At 42.4% G+C, this 19,281-nt stretch overlaps 4 protein-coding genes across 6 annotated transcripts; 3 read left to right on the plus strand and 1 right to left on the minus strand.

Annotated features, from left to right (window-relative positions):
* Positions 1–13,908: 13,908 nt before the first annotated feature.
* RB195_018006 (uncharacterized protein) lies at positions 13,909–16,261 on the plus strand (the record flags this gene model as incomplete). 2 transcript variants are annotated; one of them, XM_064185237.1, is made up of 4 exons in its annotated part: positions 13,909–15,011; positions 15,070–15,227; positions 15,286–15,814; positions 15,880–16,261. In XM_064185237.1, 4 exons carry the CDS (start codon positions 13,909–13,911, stop codon positions 16,259–16,261), a joined length of 2,172 nt encoding a protein of 723 aa, XP_064041117.1. The 2 variants fall into 2 exon arrangements, with proteins under 2 accessions (XP_064041117.1, XP_064041118.1); XM_064185236.1 differs by lacking the exons at positions 15,286–15,814; positions 15,880–16,261 and having other exon boundaries at positions 13,909–15,078.
* Positions 15,243–15,941, plus strand: RB195_018007 (uncharacterized protein; the record flags this gene model as incomplete). Its single annotated transcript, XM_064185238.1, has 1 exon — positions 15,243–15,941. The coding sequence occupies one exon, from the start codon at positions 15,243–15,245 to the stop codon at positions 15,939–15,941; it is 699 nt and encodes a 232-aa protein (XP_064041119.1).
* A 170-nt stretch (positions 16,262–16,431) lies between the features above and the next one.
* On the plus strand, positions 16,432–17,040 carry RB195_018008 (uncharacterized protein; the record flags this gene model as incomplete). 2 transcript variants are annotated; one of them, XM_064185240.1, is made up of 3 exons in its annotated part: positions 16,432–16,602; positions 16,740–16,819; positions 16,914–17,040. In XM_064185240.1, the coding sequence occupies 3 exons, from the start codon at positions 16,432–16,434 to the stop codon at positions 17,038–17,040; spliced, it is 378 nt and encodes a 125-aa protein (XP_064041120.1). The 2 variants fall into 2 exon arrangements, with proteins under 2 accessions (XP_064041120.1, XP_064041121.1); XM_064185239.1 differs by lacking the exons at positions 16,740–16,819; positions 16,914–17,040 and having other exon boundaries at positions 16,432–16,737.
* Positions 17,041–18,809: 1,769 nt separating this feature from the next.
* Positions 18,810–19,220, minus strand: RB195_018009 (uncharacterized protein; the record flags this gene model as incomplete). Its single annotated transcript, XM_064185241.1, has 1 exon — positions 18,810–19,220. One exon carries the CDS (start codon positions 19,218–19,220, stop codon positions 18,810–18,812), a length of 411 nt encoding a protein of 136 aa, XP_064041122.1.
* Between the last annotated feature and the right edge of the window lie 61 nt (positions 19,221–19,281).

The raw sequence follows: 19,281 nt of genomic DNA on the forward strand, positions 1-19,281 counted from the left end.
GCAGAACTGTGAAGAATTGTGAGCAGATGTGGTGCTATGACTTTGGAATTCTGAGCGGATAAAATTAACTGAGGCAGAGGACGTTGAAATCCACTACATAGCATCAAGAATGACACCCGCTCTGCGAAATGTTTCATCAAAAGACATGATATCATAGATAGAAATGATGTCGCAAAACATATTGATCTTCCACTGCTTTTAGATATGAAAGCTAACAGCCGGAACCTCATGGTATGAGAAAATTTCTCATAAGCTCACAGGGTCTTGTGGGGTATTACGAAGCACCAGAGCTAAAACGCCACCACCTATACATATCACTCATTCAGTCGCACCGACAAACATCATGAATAAGACCATCCGAAAACGTTGCATCAAGAATAATGTAGCTGAATGAATAATGAAGTCTGCAGCAGAACTCAGTGATGGGAGACAGCTACTTGATTTTGCGAAAAAAAAGAACGAGAATGTCCGATTTCTTTCTTTATTTTGGAAGCAGAACAAGCAATGAAGAGGTAAGGAAAGCAGTAGGAGAGAGGTCCAAAGACGTAAAGTCATCACACAAAAAACGATTTTGAAGCAGAAAGGGTTGTTTGAAAACCATGATTACTAGTTTGAAGAAAACAGTTTGTGAAATATATGTAAGAAAATGTTTATTTCTATACCAATACTATCTTCATATTCCTTTTTAAGTTGATCAATCATTTTTTGGCACAGTCATCTGAATAACCGTGATCAGCACGGTGAATTCCACTCTGCTTCGCTTTGCTTTTTATAAGAAGCGATGGAAACTCTGCACACAACTCTCTCCATACGGATATTGGGCGGAGACCTGCCGTTTGCTGTGCTGCAGCGATGCGATCGGAATCACATGCTGGTGGTTGAGAACCGCACACCTTTTTGCATGTAATTAACTGTTGTTGTTTGGTCACTGATTTACCCCCTAGCCAACCGAAGGGCGTTCAAAGTGGCACGTTTTATGAAAAATCCCGTTGTTCTGCGAACTAGGGTTCTGCGAAGACTTGTCTGGGAGGTTAAAGACACTGACGTAATACATCGGTTAGCCTCAGCACGTCACTGTATAGGCTAGACACGCGTACATAAACCTCAAACGATTCTGAATATAGGTGAACGTGTTGGCGCATCCTAAGCGAATTGATCAACACCAGACATAAACGACTATCCTTAATCACTCATGTGACCGTCTACTCAAAATTGCATCGTGAGTAGAGTCGTTATGAGTGCACGTCGGTTACCTATCTGGAATAACAATTTCACTTCTATACGTAGTCGACGTGTTGATAAGTTCAGACTATTTCTCCTTGATAATCCTCTAGTTTTCTGTCTTATTGGTCTCGCGAGTGTATGTGGTTGATTATATCTTAAAAAATGTTCAGGTATGCACTAAAGTTGGCAAGAGAATCCGCTGCGAGCGCAATGGTTGCCTAGTGGAAATCAAGAATTACTACTTGATTCATCGCCCAGCTTGGTCAGGTCATTGTATTGGCCAGAGGTGCTTTCAAATACAAATACAGATACAGATGTGCCACATTTGCGTCCTCGGAGGATAAGAATTGTTGATTTGATACATCGACAGGAGTAGTAAGTCTTTGTACCACCCTCATATGCATGAAGCTCGAGCGATTCCCCAAGGAAGTAACCACTTGGCTCAACCGAGCGGATTGACTAACGCTAGACGCTTCATCTTCTTATCGTTTAAAGGAACCACCCGACGAATCTGAGGTGGTTCGGATTTCAGGTGAAGTATTCGTATACGGAATCGTAGATTATTGAGAGAAGGTGATTCCGTTCATTTCTTCCTAATTGCGTAGAAAACGGCCCGGAAGATACTGCTTCGAGCGTTCGCTTATTTCCTACAGTGAGTTCGATTGGAGCGCGCCAGCCTCCAATCGAACTCACTGTAGGAAATAAGCGAACACTCGAAGCGCCCCATCTTTCGGACCGTTTTTTTTACGACAATTAGGAAGAAATGGACGGAATCACACCCCTCTCCATAATCTACCATCCTGTATACGAGTACTCCACCGGAAATCCGTACCACCCCAGATTCGTGAGGTGATGCGTTTAATTATATTTTGTGCAACATTTTTGTGTGTTCTGGAGACGATAAGATAAAGTTTTAGCTATCTGTCTTAACTGTTCCGCATTCCGTGATAATTCCGCTTCGTTTCTTTTTTTCCCAAGTCATTTATTTCTATTGTCCTTGTTATACTGAGAACATCTTAAAAATCGCAGGCCTTTAACACGCTTTTTGCTGATACTATCAAAAGAGCTCAGATTGTGGATAAATGTGCGTAGGCAGGATTATTTTAAAAAAGGAGTAGTAAAACAAGTACGTTTGCGTTCGATTTATCCTTAAGAACTCCACTGCATTTCAGTGGCTATACAACTGGCTATTGAGTATTGAGGAAGCGCTGAGACACGTGATAGACAGGCAGGAGCGGGATTTGGCTAGCTGTGAGTGTTCGTCCTTTACTGAAGTGGAATGTTCTGTCACATGCTGTTGGTGCTGAAGTTTTATCATAGTGCGCGGCCTGACGTCTCAAAACTTACGTTTTTTTGAAGGCCCAAAAAAGCTGGAATGCGACGTTTTATGCTAACTTAGCTATTTGATGTCGTACTAATGAGTATACCAGGGGAAATCAGATCGTGAAAGGGAGTGCATTGCCGAAGGATACATTCTTTCTCCTCACAGAAAAAGAACAAGGTTCCTTGAAACACGTGTTGTATCGAATCAAGTGTTTGAGTTTCATACATCGGTGGAAAATGGCGAGATCCAAGTTTTTGAATCAAATAACACTTAAGCAATAAGCGAAGATGAGGTATAACTTCGGCGTTCGAAAAGGATCGGCGTGAAAAACGGAATGGCAGTGATTCTAATGTAGCGAGTACGAGAGTGACTATGTGAGACTGGAAACACCTTAAAAACTTCAGAAGCATTCTGAATTTGTTCTGGATTTCCGAGCATTTCCAAGAGAAAGGAAGGCTTGCCCATTACCATTGACTGACCGCTTACAGTTCGTTAGCGTGCTACCTCAAACCGAGTCACCGTTTATGGTGCAAATGACCTCCACACAAATGCAATGAATAGGGAAGAGTATTATTAAGAAGGTGGGCAGGTTGAGCCTGTCAAATTTGAGAAATCATGTTGCTTTGAGCTAGTGCTCGATTCAGCTTGTAGATTACACAGGCGGAAACGAGATTTTTTCAGAGCTCTGAAATGTTCTATTTGCCTCAAAATGCCAGTGGCGTAAGTTTCGGAAGGTCAGTCCGAAAACCATAGCGAAAGTTAAACATAACAAGCCGAGATGAGTCATAGAATATGTATCTGAATCCAGTACAAAAAAATTATAGAGGTTAAAAGGTAAGAGAACGATTTCTCTCTTATTTCATGAGCAGTCTGAATGACTGACTAATGCCGGGCTTAAGACTTCTTGTGGAGTTCGCTTCGCTCATTTTCAGGGATCAATAAAAGATAAAAGCAGTGGCACTTTCCGTGAATTTTCACAATATATTTGAATTCATCTTTCCCTATCAACGCTTTTTTTCGTTCTTTTTCCAGCAATGATTGAAGATTTCACAGTTCACAGTCTTCTTTCTGAAGGTGTCAGTACCACATTCGGAGAATGTTAAAGACATCACCGCACGAATCTGAGGTGGTGCAGATTTCAGGTGGAGTATTCTTATAAGGGATAGTAGATTATGAAGAGAAGGGTGATTCCGTCCATTTCTTCCTAATTACCCTAAGAAACGGCCCGGAAGATGCGGCGCCGCACAAGGCTGGCGCGTTCCGGTCGAACTCCCTGTAGAAAATAGTGCGCCAGAAGGCCCGAAGCCGTATCTTCCGGACCGTTTTTTACGGCAATTAGGAACAAATGGACGGAATCACCCCCCTCTCCATAGTCTCCCATCCCGTATACGAATACTCCACCTGAAATTTGCACAACCTCAGATTCGTGGAGTGATGCCTTTATGACTTGATTTTACTCGTGTGTTATTTCAGTACTGCTTCAATTTGAAAACGTTATTCAAATTGCAAGTTCACCTTTTTTTCCAACAATTGGCACAGAATGATGTACTAGCACTATTTGACAAGAATGTCACCATCTTACTGATAAAGATAAACTACGTGAACTAAAAGTTACTACTTAAGCATGTGTGTTTTCAACGTCTGAAGAAAGGATATTACCAACCTAAGTGTAACTTGCAAGGAAATAGTGATGCGGGAGAGTTCGCAGGGGAGAATTGTAATACATTCAGATGTCACAGATATGAAACGGTTCACAACATCTCAATTACGTTTTGACAAACTCGCTTGGAGTAGTTGCGCGAATCCGCTACACCAGTAACTGCGCTGATTTTTGCGAACCAGTTCCTTACCGTAGAGTTCCCTCAGCGCCTTCTGGCGGCGGTGCAGCAACTCGACGCACATACGCATATACGCACGCATACACAGACTTGGCGGACTGCGCTCGTTATTATACAGCATGATTCTATCGAGGGTGGAGTCGCCGCGCCTGATGAGAGCGATGTGCATTTTAATCAAACCAAACAAATTTGAGCATCAACAAAATCACAGATTGATTGATCCTGGGTATGCAACATTTGGTTCAAGTTGAACCACATTTGAAAGTATAATAGTGATGAAGAGTTCCGCTACACTATTCGGAGGAACAAATCCCTTTCTTCAGCCATTCAGCTGCTGATGATAGTAGGAGCTTTTCATACTATTGGCACATATGTCGATAAAGATGACGAGTTGTTCGATGATAATGTTGTTCATTTTAGTGCCATGTAATGACACATGAATGGTATTTTGAAATTTGGTTTTTTTTTTTAATTTTGTTCAGAAACGTTCACGTTTTATCGTAGGACAGAAACGTGACTTGTAAAACACAAGTAGAAGTCTGTCCTACAACACACGACTCTCGCAGACACCTCCAACGAATAGGCATTGTAACCAAGATGAGCGTGTAGAAATTCCTTAAATTCAGAGCTCTCTATGTAAATCGCACCACGAGGGCTCTGGCGGCGGACATACGTCCGTGCTCATCCTAAATTTCGGAAGTAATCAGTAATCATCAGAAAAAGTCGCAATAGCCTTGAGTATAATTTTCCACGGTACGTAGCTTTCATTGACTACTCGAAAGCATTTGATTCTGTGACATCAGTACCATGACAAGGAGTGCATCCAAAGATAATTCGTCTTCTGTCGAACACCTATACATCTGTTGCTGTAAAATTCGAAACATACGCCCACCTATCCACGCTAGACGAGGTGTTCGACAAGGGCACCTTATCTCCTTTGTCTCCTTCTGTGCCGTTTTGGAAAGCGTCTTCCGTAGCTCAGGTTGGAGAAACAGAGGAACCCACACAAGTGGGCGCCGTTTAAATCATCTCAGGTACGCTGATGACGGAGTTCTCTTCATGCACAAAATACAGAAATGCCGCTATATGCTTCAGGAATTGAGGGACAAAAGTCAAATTGAGAATGAATCTCTCTGAGACGGTTGTCATCACCAATTCTGAAAAAAAAACCGATTCTCACTGATACATCTTCTACAGCAGCAACTTCGTTTATCTTGATCAATGAATATCTTTTGATGAGAATCTAACAACTAAGCTGAATAGACGAATTTGTTAAAGTGGGAACACGTTCAACCGATTGCGTTTATATTTCACAAGCAGAAGTTACCCAAGAAACGTCGACTTTATACAAAACTTTATGCGACAGCTTTGTGGAACCTCCTCCCCATCACATGAACACGAAAGAACCTGGGCCACAGAAATGTGTGATGCAGAAGGCAACCAATGGACGAAGATAATTACTGAATGTCGACCATGGATTTGGAAGCGACAGGTTGGCAGAACAGAGATAACAGAGAGACTCGTACACGTCAGAGTTTGGAGAAACATGGACGCGAACCATCAACCGTGTAACATTGTGATATCGTTCAATGAATGAATGAATGAATAAAGACCATACAGTGCCCAAGAAGACACTAGTCAAAGTCGGCGTGTCAATCTACTTGGGATGACCCAGCGTTTTTCACTTTAATTCGTGATCGTTGAGCCTGTGGAATGTGCGTTGGCCTATACAATGACTTGGAGCCACCCGATGTAACAAGTCATTGCTTTTATACTTCCAAACAAGTTTGGTACCAATTTGTCGACTTATGAAAGATGAAAGGCTTTGTTGGTACTAGGGCGATCTTGAACCATTGACCGTGTGACCACAGCGGACCTTTTCCCGACTACGCTATACTACCCAAAGAAAATAAAATGCGGTAAAACACTGACGAAATTTGCTTGAAGAAAACAAAATATTTAGGCATTAGCGAATCCTTTGCTGTAGTGCACTTTATCCGGGGAATAATAATTAATTTTCAAATTAAAATCCTATCTAATTTGGAAATAACATTGAAATATCAGTGGAACGAGATAATTGGTAATATTTACCTCTATTTTATCTATACTGAGAGTAGGAAGAGTCAAGCCAAAGCCGCTAGTAGCTCAGTTAAATCACCATCATTAAGTGCTGATTTAACTAATCTTACTTATTTCTCACGATTCGATTGTTGCCGTTGTCTTAAAGCAGAAGGTGATTGTAACGCTAAGAATTATTTGCCGCTATCTTCGTTTCCTTCTTCCTCTTATCTTGGTATGATATGTGGGTCAATCTAATCTACTTCGATTCATATTCGTATAGGTTTATAATAGACGAGTACATTCATGGACTTGCTGGGTTCAAACCATGTATCAAGTCGGTGTTTCCATCCTCTCGGCAGTTGTGAAGGGATGAAAACCTTAGTTGGCTTAGGGCTGTTTGAAATCATTAACGGTCCAGTATCAACAGATCTTTACATGCGTCCAGATGGGATTAAATTCCATATGTTTCAACGGTTAGAACAGCAGAACAACGACTGTGAAAATATGAGGATGACAGGGATAGCTACCAACAGTTCCCGCGTCTTCTTATCCTTAGACCTCTACTGCGATCGTTCATTGTGCTACGTAGCAGTTACAGCATCAGCAGGCCGTTACACAGCGTCTGTCTTATGCTCCGCCCATCGGTGTCTATCAACGCCTAATCAGGTGCAAAACAGTAGCAGCAAATTATCTATCTAAACGTCTTTCATCAATAAGGTGTAAAATTGTGGGAAGAAAATTGTGCGAGCACGCTTTCTTTGCTACTGCCTCTGTGTGAGCATCGTTCGTTTACGTATGGAGACATAATATAAAACAGTTGCACCAAATACCGTAGATAGGAAATAATTGTATGTTTATAGGAAATTAGGAAAAGCAGGGAATTCGAACAGTTGTTGTTTGATGGATTCAAGTCTGCCCACAATGCACACACAGATCCAGCTCAAAATTTAATCAAGGCCTCATTTTTAAAATAAAGGATTATATAATAATAAGCCGTTTTTAAAGGAGCAGACTTTAAAAAGGTAGATAAAATAATTATGGTATTACAAAATGCGAGAGTAGTGGCAAAAAAGATGACGTGTAAATGGTGGGTTGAAAAAACGTAATCCAACTTTAAGGCATCACCCCACGAATCTGAGGTGGTGCAGATTTCAGGTGGAGTATTCGTATACGGGATGGGAGACTATGGAGAGGGGGGTGATTCCGTCCATTTGTTCCTAATTGCCGTAAAAAACGGTCCGGAAGATACGGCTTCGGGCCTTCTGGCGCACTATTTTCTACAGGGAGTTCGACCGGAACGCGCCAGCCTTGTGCGGCGCCGCATCTTCCGGGCCGTTTCTTAGGGTAATTAGGAAGAAATGGACGGAATCACCCTTCTCTTCATAATCTACTATCCCTTATAAGAATACTCCACCTGAAATCTGCACCACCTCAGATTCGTGCGGTGATGCCTTAATGATCAGATAAAATGACAGTCGAAGGAAATATTAAATATGAATAGGACCGAGACAATCTCTAGTAAACGGCTTACGACGATACTTTTTTTTATAGCAATGTGTATTTTTAACTTTCAGGAAAAGAAAGCTCACGACGTGATGTTCAACTCAATACGTTCCAAGGGGCAGTATCTCCGTGTTGTCTGTTTGTTTGTTCAACCGTCCGTCGGATGTACGATCAATCTGAGAAATAGATATTTAGACCAGGCTGTTGTTGATCAGAAATTCTGGCTCGTTTCTTGACAAAGAGGAGCGCATACAATAGTAGCGAGGTGAAAGTAAGGCCTTTAGGTGTTAAAAATAACGAATAAATTACATGTTGAACAAAAATTGCATTTCTGAGCTAATAACAGACAGAGCAGGTCTTGTCCTACCAAGTTTTTCATCATCTGGAGCAAATTGATATTGTCATAGAATATTGGGATACTGACCCGAATCAGTGGTTGGCCCACGCACGTCTTTGTGAATGCTGCATTGTAGGCTTCAACTAATCTAAAACGATTTTGAATTGAAATCGAGCCTGAAGGAGCGTCGCACAGGGGTTTATCAAGCGCAACCATTTTGTTCTCTATTTTTCCATGAATAACAAGAACAAATAGTAAGTTGTTGAGAGAGATTAAAGCTTAGTAGATCAAAGCTTAGTTAAACTGCGGTAAACAAACTAGAAATTTTCGTACCTTCCCTTAATCGGTATTACCCATTTTATCCGCGATTGACAGCTCTGTAACAAAATCTTATTTTTCTTGTTTAATTTCACTCACTCTTTTCATTTTTTTTAATACAGTGTCTCGATGACAGAACGAAGCATTTTTGACACATTCAGTTTCTTGCAACCAGACGAGGTAAAAAAGCCCCTGAAGCTGCTTGTGACCATTAAAAGGCATTTGAAAAATACAGAAAAGGAAAGGACGAAAAACACTCGGAAAAATATGAAAAAAAAAGCGCAAACAAAAAAACCAAAGAGCAGCACAGAAAAATGTTGGACAGTGGTGGGAAATTGTTAAAAGAAAGCGAAGAACAACACTAGAGAGCTTGATTTCGACTTAATTGTCATGGTTTCTATTTTTCAAAGAAGGTAGGAATTAGTGAGTTTTCCAACAACCTGCGGCAGTTGACTCGACTGGTCTATGATCCGTTTTCGAAAAAGTCAAAATTCCTAAATTTAATGCGTTTAAGTGAAGAAGTGGTGTTTTCTAGCATTGCTCCTTCTCAATACACAGCTGTAAGCTTATTTTAGTCCCCTTATTGTCTTGACTAAATGCTAAAAACAAAGCAACTGGCGTCAAAAATGCTTCATTTTGTTCAACTGACCCTCCACTTTGATGTTCTAAGAAAACAAGAATTAATAAAATTAAAATATTAGTTGAAGAGACTTTCGTAGAATGGAAAATTGTCATTTGACTGACATAAAATATTTTAGAGAGGTTTTTTTAAAATTTCCTAGTATTTCTAACTCTTTAAATTTGCATTTTCCGTTTTAGAAAAAAAAAACGCTCACGACTTATTCACAACCTAATATGACCGATGATATGATAGAACCCGTAATCAGCTGAAACAAATTTTCGGGACTCCTCATGTAAAATTTGGTTGAAAAGAAGAGGATGAAGCGTTGTTAGAAATGTGACATTGTCTGAAAGCGTTGAAACAATTCATAAAGTGTCGCACTAAAGCTGGGAATACTCTTTCAAAAAAGACGAGAAGAAGTAGCGAATTAAAAGATCTTCAGTTGCATTTACTACTAAAAACACTAACCTATGGCTGATAGCCAAGGAAATTTTTACTCGTTGGTTCACATGTTAGATGTCCTGATTTCCATAAGGTACGATGCATATAGTAAATGAAAGGGTGATGGGTTGAGAACCGTAAAGTAACAATGATAAATAACAAATGACAATCTTACGATTCGAATGACAGAGGAGACTCGTGCGGAGTGCCCCTTAATAATCCTAGGAATCAAGTTCAATTAAACGCCAGAATGAATAGTCTAAACGAAATGTTGCTTGTGATCATTCGAGTCATCACTCTTTTTTGTCCTATCCTCGTAGGGCGGTGAGAGTGAACATGCAGAATCAATGCCAATTTACAGATGTGCTCTCAATTTACGTGCACCATGCTGGATCTTGTAGCACCACAATAAGGAATACACTAACTTAATGTATTGCTGCAAGTTGAACACTGATTGATTTCAACTCACACAGATCCACTGGTTCCACAGCTCCAAAACTTTCCCTACTACTAACTAATTCCGGTGACAAGTCGTTATGCTTAGTCATCGGAAAAATTGATAAATGAAGTTGGATACATTTGCTTACTGCATACGCATGTGTAGCGTTCAGCAACTATCAATGCTTTAGTTTGGTGTCGTGGAACTCGCGCGAAACTTACGACATCTTTACTCCACTGCACTCTCCGTCGCGAGAAATGTCATCGGCTGTCCGAAAGAGAAGGACTTCCTCACCTGCCGGTCCATGAAGCACACGAAGTGCAGCAGTTCGGCACGTTAATGTCGATTTAAGAGATGAATGTCCGTCACTATCTCATACGGTTGGTATGTAATTTGCTGCTAGTTTTTTATTTTTGTGGTTTTGTTTCATCACAAACAAAAATATGCGACTAATCAATCAAATGTGCTCTTGGTATGATCACAACAACATCTTTGTTTTGGGAGAAATAGTTGATTTATACGCAAAGAATTTAGGCGGCCGGTGGCGGAGAGCATCGTTGTCCTCGAAAGCAAATCAAAGCAGACTGCTTGAAAGTATTCCGAAATGGAGGAGATCAGGCGTAGTAAATAAACAACGCAGTGAGTAAAAAGAAAATGGGTAAAATTTAGAAAAAGGAAATATTTTCAAAACAGAAAAAGTAAAGAATGAAGTGCAAGGAGTTGATCAATAACTATGAGGTTGCTCATTAAACTTGAACTCAGGATCGTTTGAGATTTATAAAAGTGTGTGGAGCCTTACAATGAATGGTTACCTGCAAACCGAGCTGATATGTCACTTCGTTTTTATCCTCCCGGACCAGTCAAACACCGTTTGACCTTGGGGAGGGAGAATAAAAGGTTGCCTGAGACGGTTTCGCTACATTGGTCATGTAGTCACAGCCGAGCCTCTTACCAACTATGCCACAACTACACAGACGTTGTGAATGTGAGTGCACCACATGTTGACAAACAAAACATTGGTAATTTTCGCTTCTTCTCAACTAGACACTCTACGCTCATCTGTTCCCTAACAACTTATTTGCACACTGGTACAAAAATTTCGAAACACACATGATCGAGAAAACTCAAAAGTTTTAGATTAAAACTTAGCAAAATATTAGGAAAGCTTTTGCCGAACAAAAAAACTAATCAAAATGAAACGGCAGGAAATTGTTCATTAGTTATGGTTCAGTGAGCAAAACGCATGAACAGCGAAATGTCACTGAGCTTGTTTATTCGCGGATTTCCACTCAAGCATAGAAAAATGGAAAGTGAGAAAATGCAGGTAACAGAGGAAACCATACAGGAGGGCTTAGCTTCGGTCACTAAGACATACAAAAAGTCTCGGATAATACGAAAAAAAACTTGGGGCACCAGAGACTAAAAGCACGGTTCTTGTCTTGAAACAGTTTCCTACACTTCTGGTTTGGAGCAAAAAAGAGCACCTGGTAGGGAAGAAGTGCTACGCTGCACCGGTTACGCCGCTCAGGTGGCTAAATGTGTATAGACTAGCATTTGAGTAAGCAATCAAGCAAGTACATCCTTGCACATTTACAGAAGCGTAAGAAAACCAGTCGCGTAATCGTGAGCGTACGAACTTAAGCGTCATCGTTTCAATTTCCTGCTCTAATCGCTCCTACGCCTAAGATTTGCTTCTAGCCATGGACGCGTTTGGTTGATTTTGAGCGAAATCACTCGAAAAATAATCCGACAGATTCCAGAATTTTAGATCACGAACTAATTGTGCTGGTGATGGCGTGATGCGTGAAGAGTGACGTCACGCAATCTCTACTGATGGGAACAGAAGCCTGAGTAGTTTCGGAGGCGTAATAGGTATCTTCTCCAAATCGAGGTTTAGTTCTTTCTGCAACTTTAATCAAAACAGTAGTTTTTACAGCAGAATAAGTGCAATCTAATGCTCCTGATATTGCTTGATCCGTATCTAGTTGGACATAAAGTCGAACCGCTACAGTCGAATAAAGACCAAGCACTTTGAATATCTTTAAGAAATGTCGTTTCCAATTGTTCGACTGCATTTAGCCACCGCGAGTTCTTTATTTGGCTTCTTGTTCCGTCCGTAACCGGTTGCGGAACTCGTATTCAAATGTTGAAGAACTTAGGCCTCAGTGACCACAGATACAAACAACTAAATAAATGAAAAATCTTCGAGATATACCCTGACTTTGCTGGCTCTAGAAAAGGAACTTGCACTAAGTGCACTGTCATTCGCCAAGAAAACACCAGTAATTATCCCCCACATCAGTGGATACTTCAACAAATGATTTGTTTCAATATGACAGACTGCGCTGTCGGAAGAATATAAGGATGATTTTTCTTCTTCTTAGTCACATAAAACGGACCCCTTCCACAACCTTTCATCTTTTGATTTTTTTTAGAATTCTCTAAGGTAAGGTTTACTTTAGAATTTTTTTAGAGTTCTCTAAAGTAAGGTAAGGTTTACTCAATTCTACGCCTGCGAAGATGTGGATTCTCATGTCAAAGATTAGTATATTCAAATGGCAAAATCTTTTTTCGTGCTTGGTGATAATAACTCAGATCCTCTGATCATCTTCAGCCTTGTTCTTTGAGCTCTAGCGCATGTAGTTGCGCTAACACCCATTCGTGTGCGTTTGTTCACACTCAAGTGACCAAGGCAATACCTTGAAAGAAAAACAAACGACCTACTACTAGAAATTCAACTCCGAAAATGACAGCGGAAAGGGTTTAGTGGAAACCTCTTTTTCTATTATACAGTTTCGGACTTCGTATACGCATTTGGAATAAGTTCTTTGCGACTGGTTGGAAAATTAGTGACTAAATTAGTAGAATAAGTATCTACAAATAATAGCGGACGACTGAGAGTTGTCAAAAACAGGAAGCAATAACGAGGCAAGGGAGAACTCGTAATCCTTGTTACAAAGGACTCCATGCGTGACGTCCTCAAATTCCATATTAAGACGGCTTTCTCAGATCAAAATCTCTTACTTAGTCGATTTCATCGCATCTTATATAGTGGTAAAAATATCAAGAAAAGAAGGTGAGGTAGAGAATGAGAGGATTGAAAAAGAATTGAGGAGAGAGAATTGAATTTAGAAAATTCAAACTGAAATATATCCTAGCGAAAGGAAAGGAAAAAGAAATGTATTAGTGAAGATCTTCGAGGTGAACTGACAGGTCGAAATTAGAATTGCAGCTCATTTCTCGTGACGAGATTAATTGATGTTTTCAAATATCCGCGAGGAGATAACATCTACGATGGAGCTCGACCACAGATCTCTGACGTAACCACACAAACGTTACAATTTACTTCAGTAATTGAATTGCACTTGCTTAGTGAGAACTTGTCGTAGCGCGAAAGTTCGCTGGCTTGCTCCATATTAGCCCTGATTAGGAACGTCAGCACGGAGACTTGAAAACTGTCAAAAATCTCGGATCTTCTGAAGCAGTATGCTCGCTTTTTGTTGCATGACTTCTCCAGCAGTTTTGACCAAAGTGAATAATTACGTAGCGAATTTTGTATATTAGAAGTACTGGTTGTCGTTTACCAAAGTGACCATCATAACATTTCGATAGAACTGCTTGTTTCGGGTATTTTGAACTTTCACACTTTTTTGAACTATTAACAATGCTTTATTAACATCGGGGGCCGTGTATTCGAGTCTGATTGCTACCTGCACGTGGTGGCCCTGCTTTAACTGAACGCAACAAGGCGTTCGAGTGTACGCATAGGGAACGTACGAGCTATATAACCTGCACTGTTATATGGCGAAAGCTTCCCATACATTGCAAAAAGGTGCTGTTGTCCAGCACACTGCCGAAGCCCATAACCTGAAAGGTCAACTGCCTGAAGGGAGCATGGAATCTTTGGCAACAACCATTCGTTTCGTCACGCTGAACTGTCGAACACTATCGAGTGAACTCCAACAAGCCGCTCCATCCAGACTTCTGCGATATCTCTGTGTGCCTTTTCCTGCACTGCAGGAAACACGCATGAGACATCGGTCCGTCATCAGCATCGAATATTACACCATATACTGTGGCGATGCTGATGAGAACAAAGTAGGTGGCTGCGCGATAGCTGTGAGGAACGATCACAAGAACCTGGTGGAGAAATTTGGCTCAACGTCGTCTAGATGCGCCTTTTTACGACTGCGGGATCGCAGAGGACGTAAACTCTGGATCGTAAGTGCTCACGTACCTACGGAAATCGCTGAGGACAACAGTAAGGAGGCCTCCTATGATGAACTCAATGCGTTGATGTCTAAAATATCAAGCCAGCAGGTGGTCATTGTCGGAATCGACGCAAATGCGAAGATGGGACTCGAACAGCAATCCGATGTGCTAGGAAAGTGGTACTATGCAGCGGAGCGCACGTCAGACAACGGTGACCGTCTGGTCGACTTGTGCGAAGAGACGGGCCTCATCATCGCTTCCACGTTTAAAAGGAACCATCGACGTCATCAGCTCACGTGGCAGGGGTCAACCCTTTTAACATCTGAAGAGCAGCGCAAGCGGAAGATCAGGACTCTTAAACTTCAGCTCGACTACGTTCTGGCGAGGAACATTTCTCAGTCAGATACCCGAAAATCTAGAGCTGTTTGGGACGTCGCGTTCGACTCTGACCACCGTCCAGTTCTTCTCAGCTTCAAGACACGGTTCCACAAGAGAAACCGAGGAGTTCCTCTTCAACTGAAAATCGACATGGCAGGTCTGAAAGATGATGAATGCAGAACAAAATCCCGCCAACGTGTGTCTATTCATGTTGGAGTACGGACCAGGAAGAAGCTCAGCGATACGGATTCCTTCACAAAGTGCATCCAAGATGCTGCAAGGGAAATGCTCCCGGTTCTATTGCCGCGAAAGAAGTTTGCCTTTGCTTCTGCGGAAACAAAATCCACATCCACATGTATTTGTCGCGCGCAGCGCTGGTGACTTCAACCAGGAAAAGCGTCTTAGAAGGAAGGTGCGTCATCAACTGCAACAAGACCGCGATAACGAGCGGACATCAAGAGCGATAGAGTTTGAGAAGGCGTGGGAGGACAAGAACCCGCGGAAAGCCTATGCTCTACTAGAACAGTATAGTATAAATCTGCAAAATGAAAAGATTTTCCCCTGTCCTCAACACTGCCAATGGGGTAGATGTCGGTGAAGCAACCCTTCCAATTTGGAAGGAACACTTCAAGACCTTGCTGAACCGGCTAGCACCGTCAGCCCCTGAACTCGAACACATTCATAGACCGACATACTCGGTTAACGAGGAGCCACCGACCGTGTCGGAGGTCCTGGTCTGTATTCAAAAAATGAAGAATGGAAAATCTGGCGGAGACGACGGGATTAGCGCAGAAATGCTAAAATATCTTCCTCCGTCTGGGATTCGTGAGATGACAAAGATCATCCGTTCAATAAGGATAGACGAAAGGATACCTGATTCGTGGAGACACGCTATCATAATTCCCCTCCACAAGAAGTTATCCGTCACGGACCCCAGGAATTATCGAGGAATCTCTTTGCTGCGTGTTATGTACAAGGTAGTGGAGCGCATTATCCTGGACCGACTCATTAAACATCGCGAAGAAACAACGCGCGACGAGCAAGCTGGCTTTCGTCCTGGCCGATCTACGATTGACCAGGTGTTCATCGTCAGGAGAGTGATCGAAATCTGGCAGCGGTATTCGAAGCCAATGCAACTAGCGTTTCTGGACTTTGAAGCCGCGTTCGACTCTCCTCACCGAGGCCGTCTTGTCAACGCGCTGATCGCCGATGGAGTACCAGGAAAGTTCGTCTTGATGACATGAATCAACGAACAACTGCTGCTGTTCGAACACCAGCCGGATGTACAACACCGTTTGAAGTGGTAACTGGAGTAAGACAAGGGGCAGTGGCAGGACCTTTCCTGTTCAATTTCGCAATCGACAACATTATGCGAAGAACAGTCGACCAGTGTCCTACCGACATTGTCTTAGCACCATCTGGGTGCCCCTTCACTGACCTCGAGTACGCCGACGATGTTGTTATATTCGCGGAAAGCAGTACGAAACTTCAACATGTTGTCAACCTTGTATCGAAGCTGGCTGCAGCCTATGGACTACGCCTACGCCCCGATAAATGCAAGTAGATGTGGATCCCTTCGAGACCTCTAACGGGAATCAGGGTGGACGGACAACCGATAGAACTCGTCGATGAGTTCTGTTACCTAGGCTGTACGCTGAAGAACAATGGCAGCTACGAGAGAGATGTTCAGCAAAGATGCGCTAATGCTGCTTCTGCATTTAACTCCTTAACAACATGCCTGTGGTCGACCCCCATCACCAACGAAGTCAAGTCTACCTATCCGCAATTCGCCTCATCATGATGTACGGATCGGAGACTTGGGCAGCACCATCAACGATTATGGAGAGGCTTGACTGCACGGAACGAAAGCTGCTTAGATGGCTACATGGCTACTTTTGGCTTAGGGTATGTCACAATGAAGATCTTTACGCAGAAATTGATGTGGTATACCGGCGGATGACACGTGGAAGACATCATTATCTTGTACCTCCATCGAAAGTGGTTAAAGTAATCGTCTTTGCTTCTTTGATCATATATTAAAGAGACCGGCAGATCGCCTTGTTCAACGAGTTCTGAGGAGCTTGTCGGGTTCGAGCTGGAAGAAGCCACCTGGCCGAAAACGGTTTTGGACTGAAGTTCTGGACTGAGGTGGTGAAAGAGGACCTGAGGACACTCGGCGTGGATAGGCAGTTCAGGCGAGACGTAAAGTTTTGCAGAATATGGAATAGCGACGAATGGATTGATTCTGTGCAAGCTCTCGCAGAAGATCGAGAAGGTTCGGCAGAGCTGTGTACAAGGACGGCACACCTCGGCGAAGATGCGGGTAATCGCGTCAGGCGATGACATCAGCCCGCCGATTAAGTCAAGTAAGTCATTAACAATCCCATCATGTAAATATCACTGTAACAACAAAAGATGTGCGGTGAACCAGTGTTTTTCAGTAGATAATATGAGGAGTAGAAGAAATGACCTTACCTCAACACTTTGGGTGGTATTGGGAATTAAATAGACCATAGAAAATCCCAGTTCTGTAAAACTTTGCCATTATAATAAAGAACTGAGAAATTTAGGTTGTTGCGTTTACTTCGCAGGATGATTTTGTTGTATTCACTCTGAGTGGATTTGCGCCACAAAAAAGAGCCTGTCGAGAATCTCTTCGTTGAGGTTGCTAAGGGTGCGAAAGCAGCTCCGAAAACCCTACAGAAGTCAAAAACCTTACCAATTATCAACTACTACTGCACTAAAATTTTTATTCTGTGAGCGTCCAGTCTTAAAAGTGTCAAATCGTTTAGCGTCGTTGTTTGTTAGCAAGGATTCGTGTATGCAGACACAGTTTCATTCCTCCCTAAATCTCCGCGTTATTGTGGTTTTCGAAATAACGAAACAAAAGTTTCCGCGAATTCAAGAAAAACAATTTCCGATCAACTCGAATTATCATTGTCATCGTTTTCTTCTCGTGAACTGCAAATATGTAATAGTGAATACTGAAGACTTCATCTCTTTCTAGGATTGTGAGTAGTTAAAAAGAGAATGTACCATAGTTTTACATAGTTTCTACCATTCGGTTCATCTTATTCTCAATTGATCCTCGGTCCCTCTTAACACAGTGTTAACAGATTAGCTCGGCTGCACTCTGCTTTTGTATTAAAATATATTCTTATCATATTCAACTACGTCGTTGTATTTTTATCGTGAGCTAAAAAGGCCAATATATCCGTTGCAAACTTTTTCCAAATATTGCAAGGGAATCTTTATTGTAGGTTACACTCTAAGGTTTCTTGGCATGGGCCAATTTTAGTAGTTGATGCTCGCGAACTTTCTAAAACAACGACGACAATGTATGGCGAACAGGTGTGGAGTGTCGCCATGTAAACACTCTCTGGAAGATTAGAGCAGCATGTCACGAATCTGATATGGTGGGGGAATTAGTGAGAAAAGCTAGGGATAGGGTTGTTAATCGCGAGATCAGGAGTAGTTCCGCTTCGGATCTCGCAACCTAAAGCTCTCTCCTTGATTGTCGCAAGAAACGGCGTAGGAGCCGACATTATTCAAAACGATTTCAGTTGCAACGCGCCAACCGCGTGGACGCACCGTATCCACGTGCGTGTGCTTGAAAATCATTAGTGATGTCTTTCCGCCAGTCCAAGGGCTCGTGGAATCCTAGCAAGCAACTCCACACTCCGTTCCGGTGGTCTGACAGAATTTTCGACGATCAGTATGCAGCCCAAATAACAGAACTCATCCACGAGTTGGATAGGTGCTCCGTTAACCCTGATTCTCATTGAAGGTCTCCTCGAGACCCTCATCTGCTTGCATTTATCAGGACGGAATCGCATCCCATGCTGCTGCCAATTCCGACACTTTGTAACTTCGCGCTGTGGTAGCGAATATTGCTACATCGTCGGCGTACTCAAGATCCACTAAGGGGCGTACAGAGGGGCCAAAACGACATCGGACACCGCTCAGCTGTTCTTTGCATTACGTCACCGACGGCAAAGTGGAACAGAAAGGGTCCCGCCACTGCCCCTTGTCTTACTCCAGTTACCACTTCAAACGGTGTTGTACATCCGGCTGGTGTTCGAACAGCAGCAGTTGTTCGTTGATTCATGTCATCAAGCAAGCGAACGAACTTTCCTGGTACTCTCGCTCAGCGCGTTGAGAAGACGGCCTCGGTGAGGAGAGTCGAACGCGGCTTCAAAGTCCAGAAACGCTAGTTGCATTGGCTTCGAATACCGCTGCCAGATTTCGATCACTCTCCTGACGATGAACACCTGGTCAATCGTAGATCGGCCAGGACGAAAGCCAGCTTGCTCGTCGCGCGTTGTTTCTTCGCGATGTTTAATGAGTCGGTCCAGGATAATGCGCTCCAATACCTTGTACATAACACGCAGCAAAGAGATTCTTCGATAATTCCTGGGGTCCGTGACGGATAACTTCTTCTGGAGGGGAATTATGATAGCTTCGTTTGAGAGGATGTTCTTTGTAATTTCGCGAACCCCAGACAGAAGGAGATATTCCAGCATTTCTGCGCTAGTCGGTCGTCTCCGCCAGATTTTCCATTCTTCATTTTTTGAATACAGACTA

Source organism: Necator americanus, chromosome II (genome assembly GCF_031761385.1).
Source record: "Necator americanus strain Aroian chromosome II, whole genome shotgun sequence".
NCBI classification, from domain to species: Eukaryota; Metazoa; Nematoda; class Chromadorea; order Rhabditida; family Ancylostomatidae; genus Necator; species Necator americanus.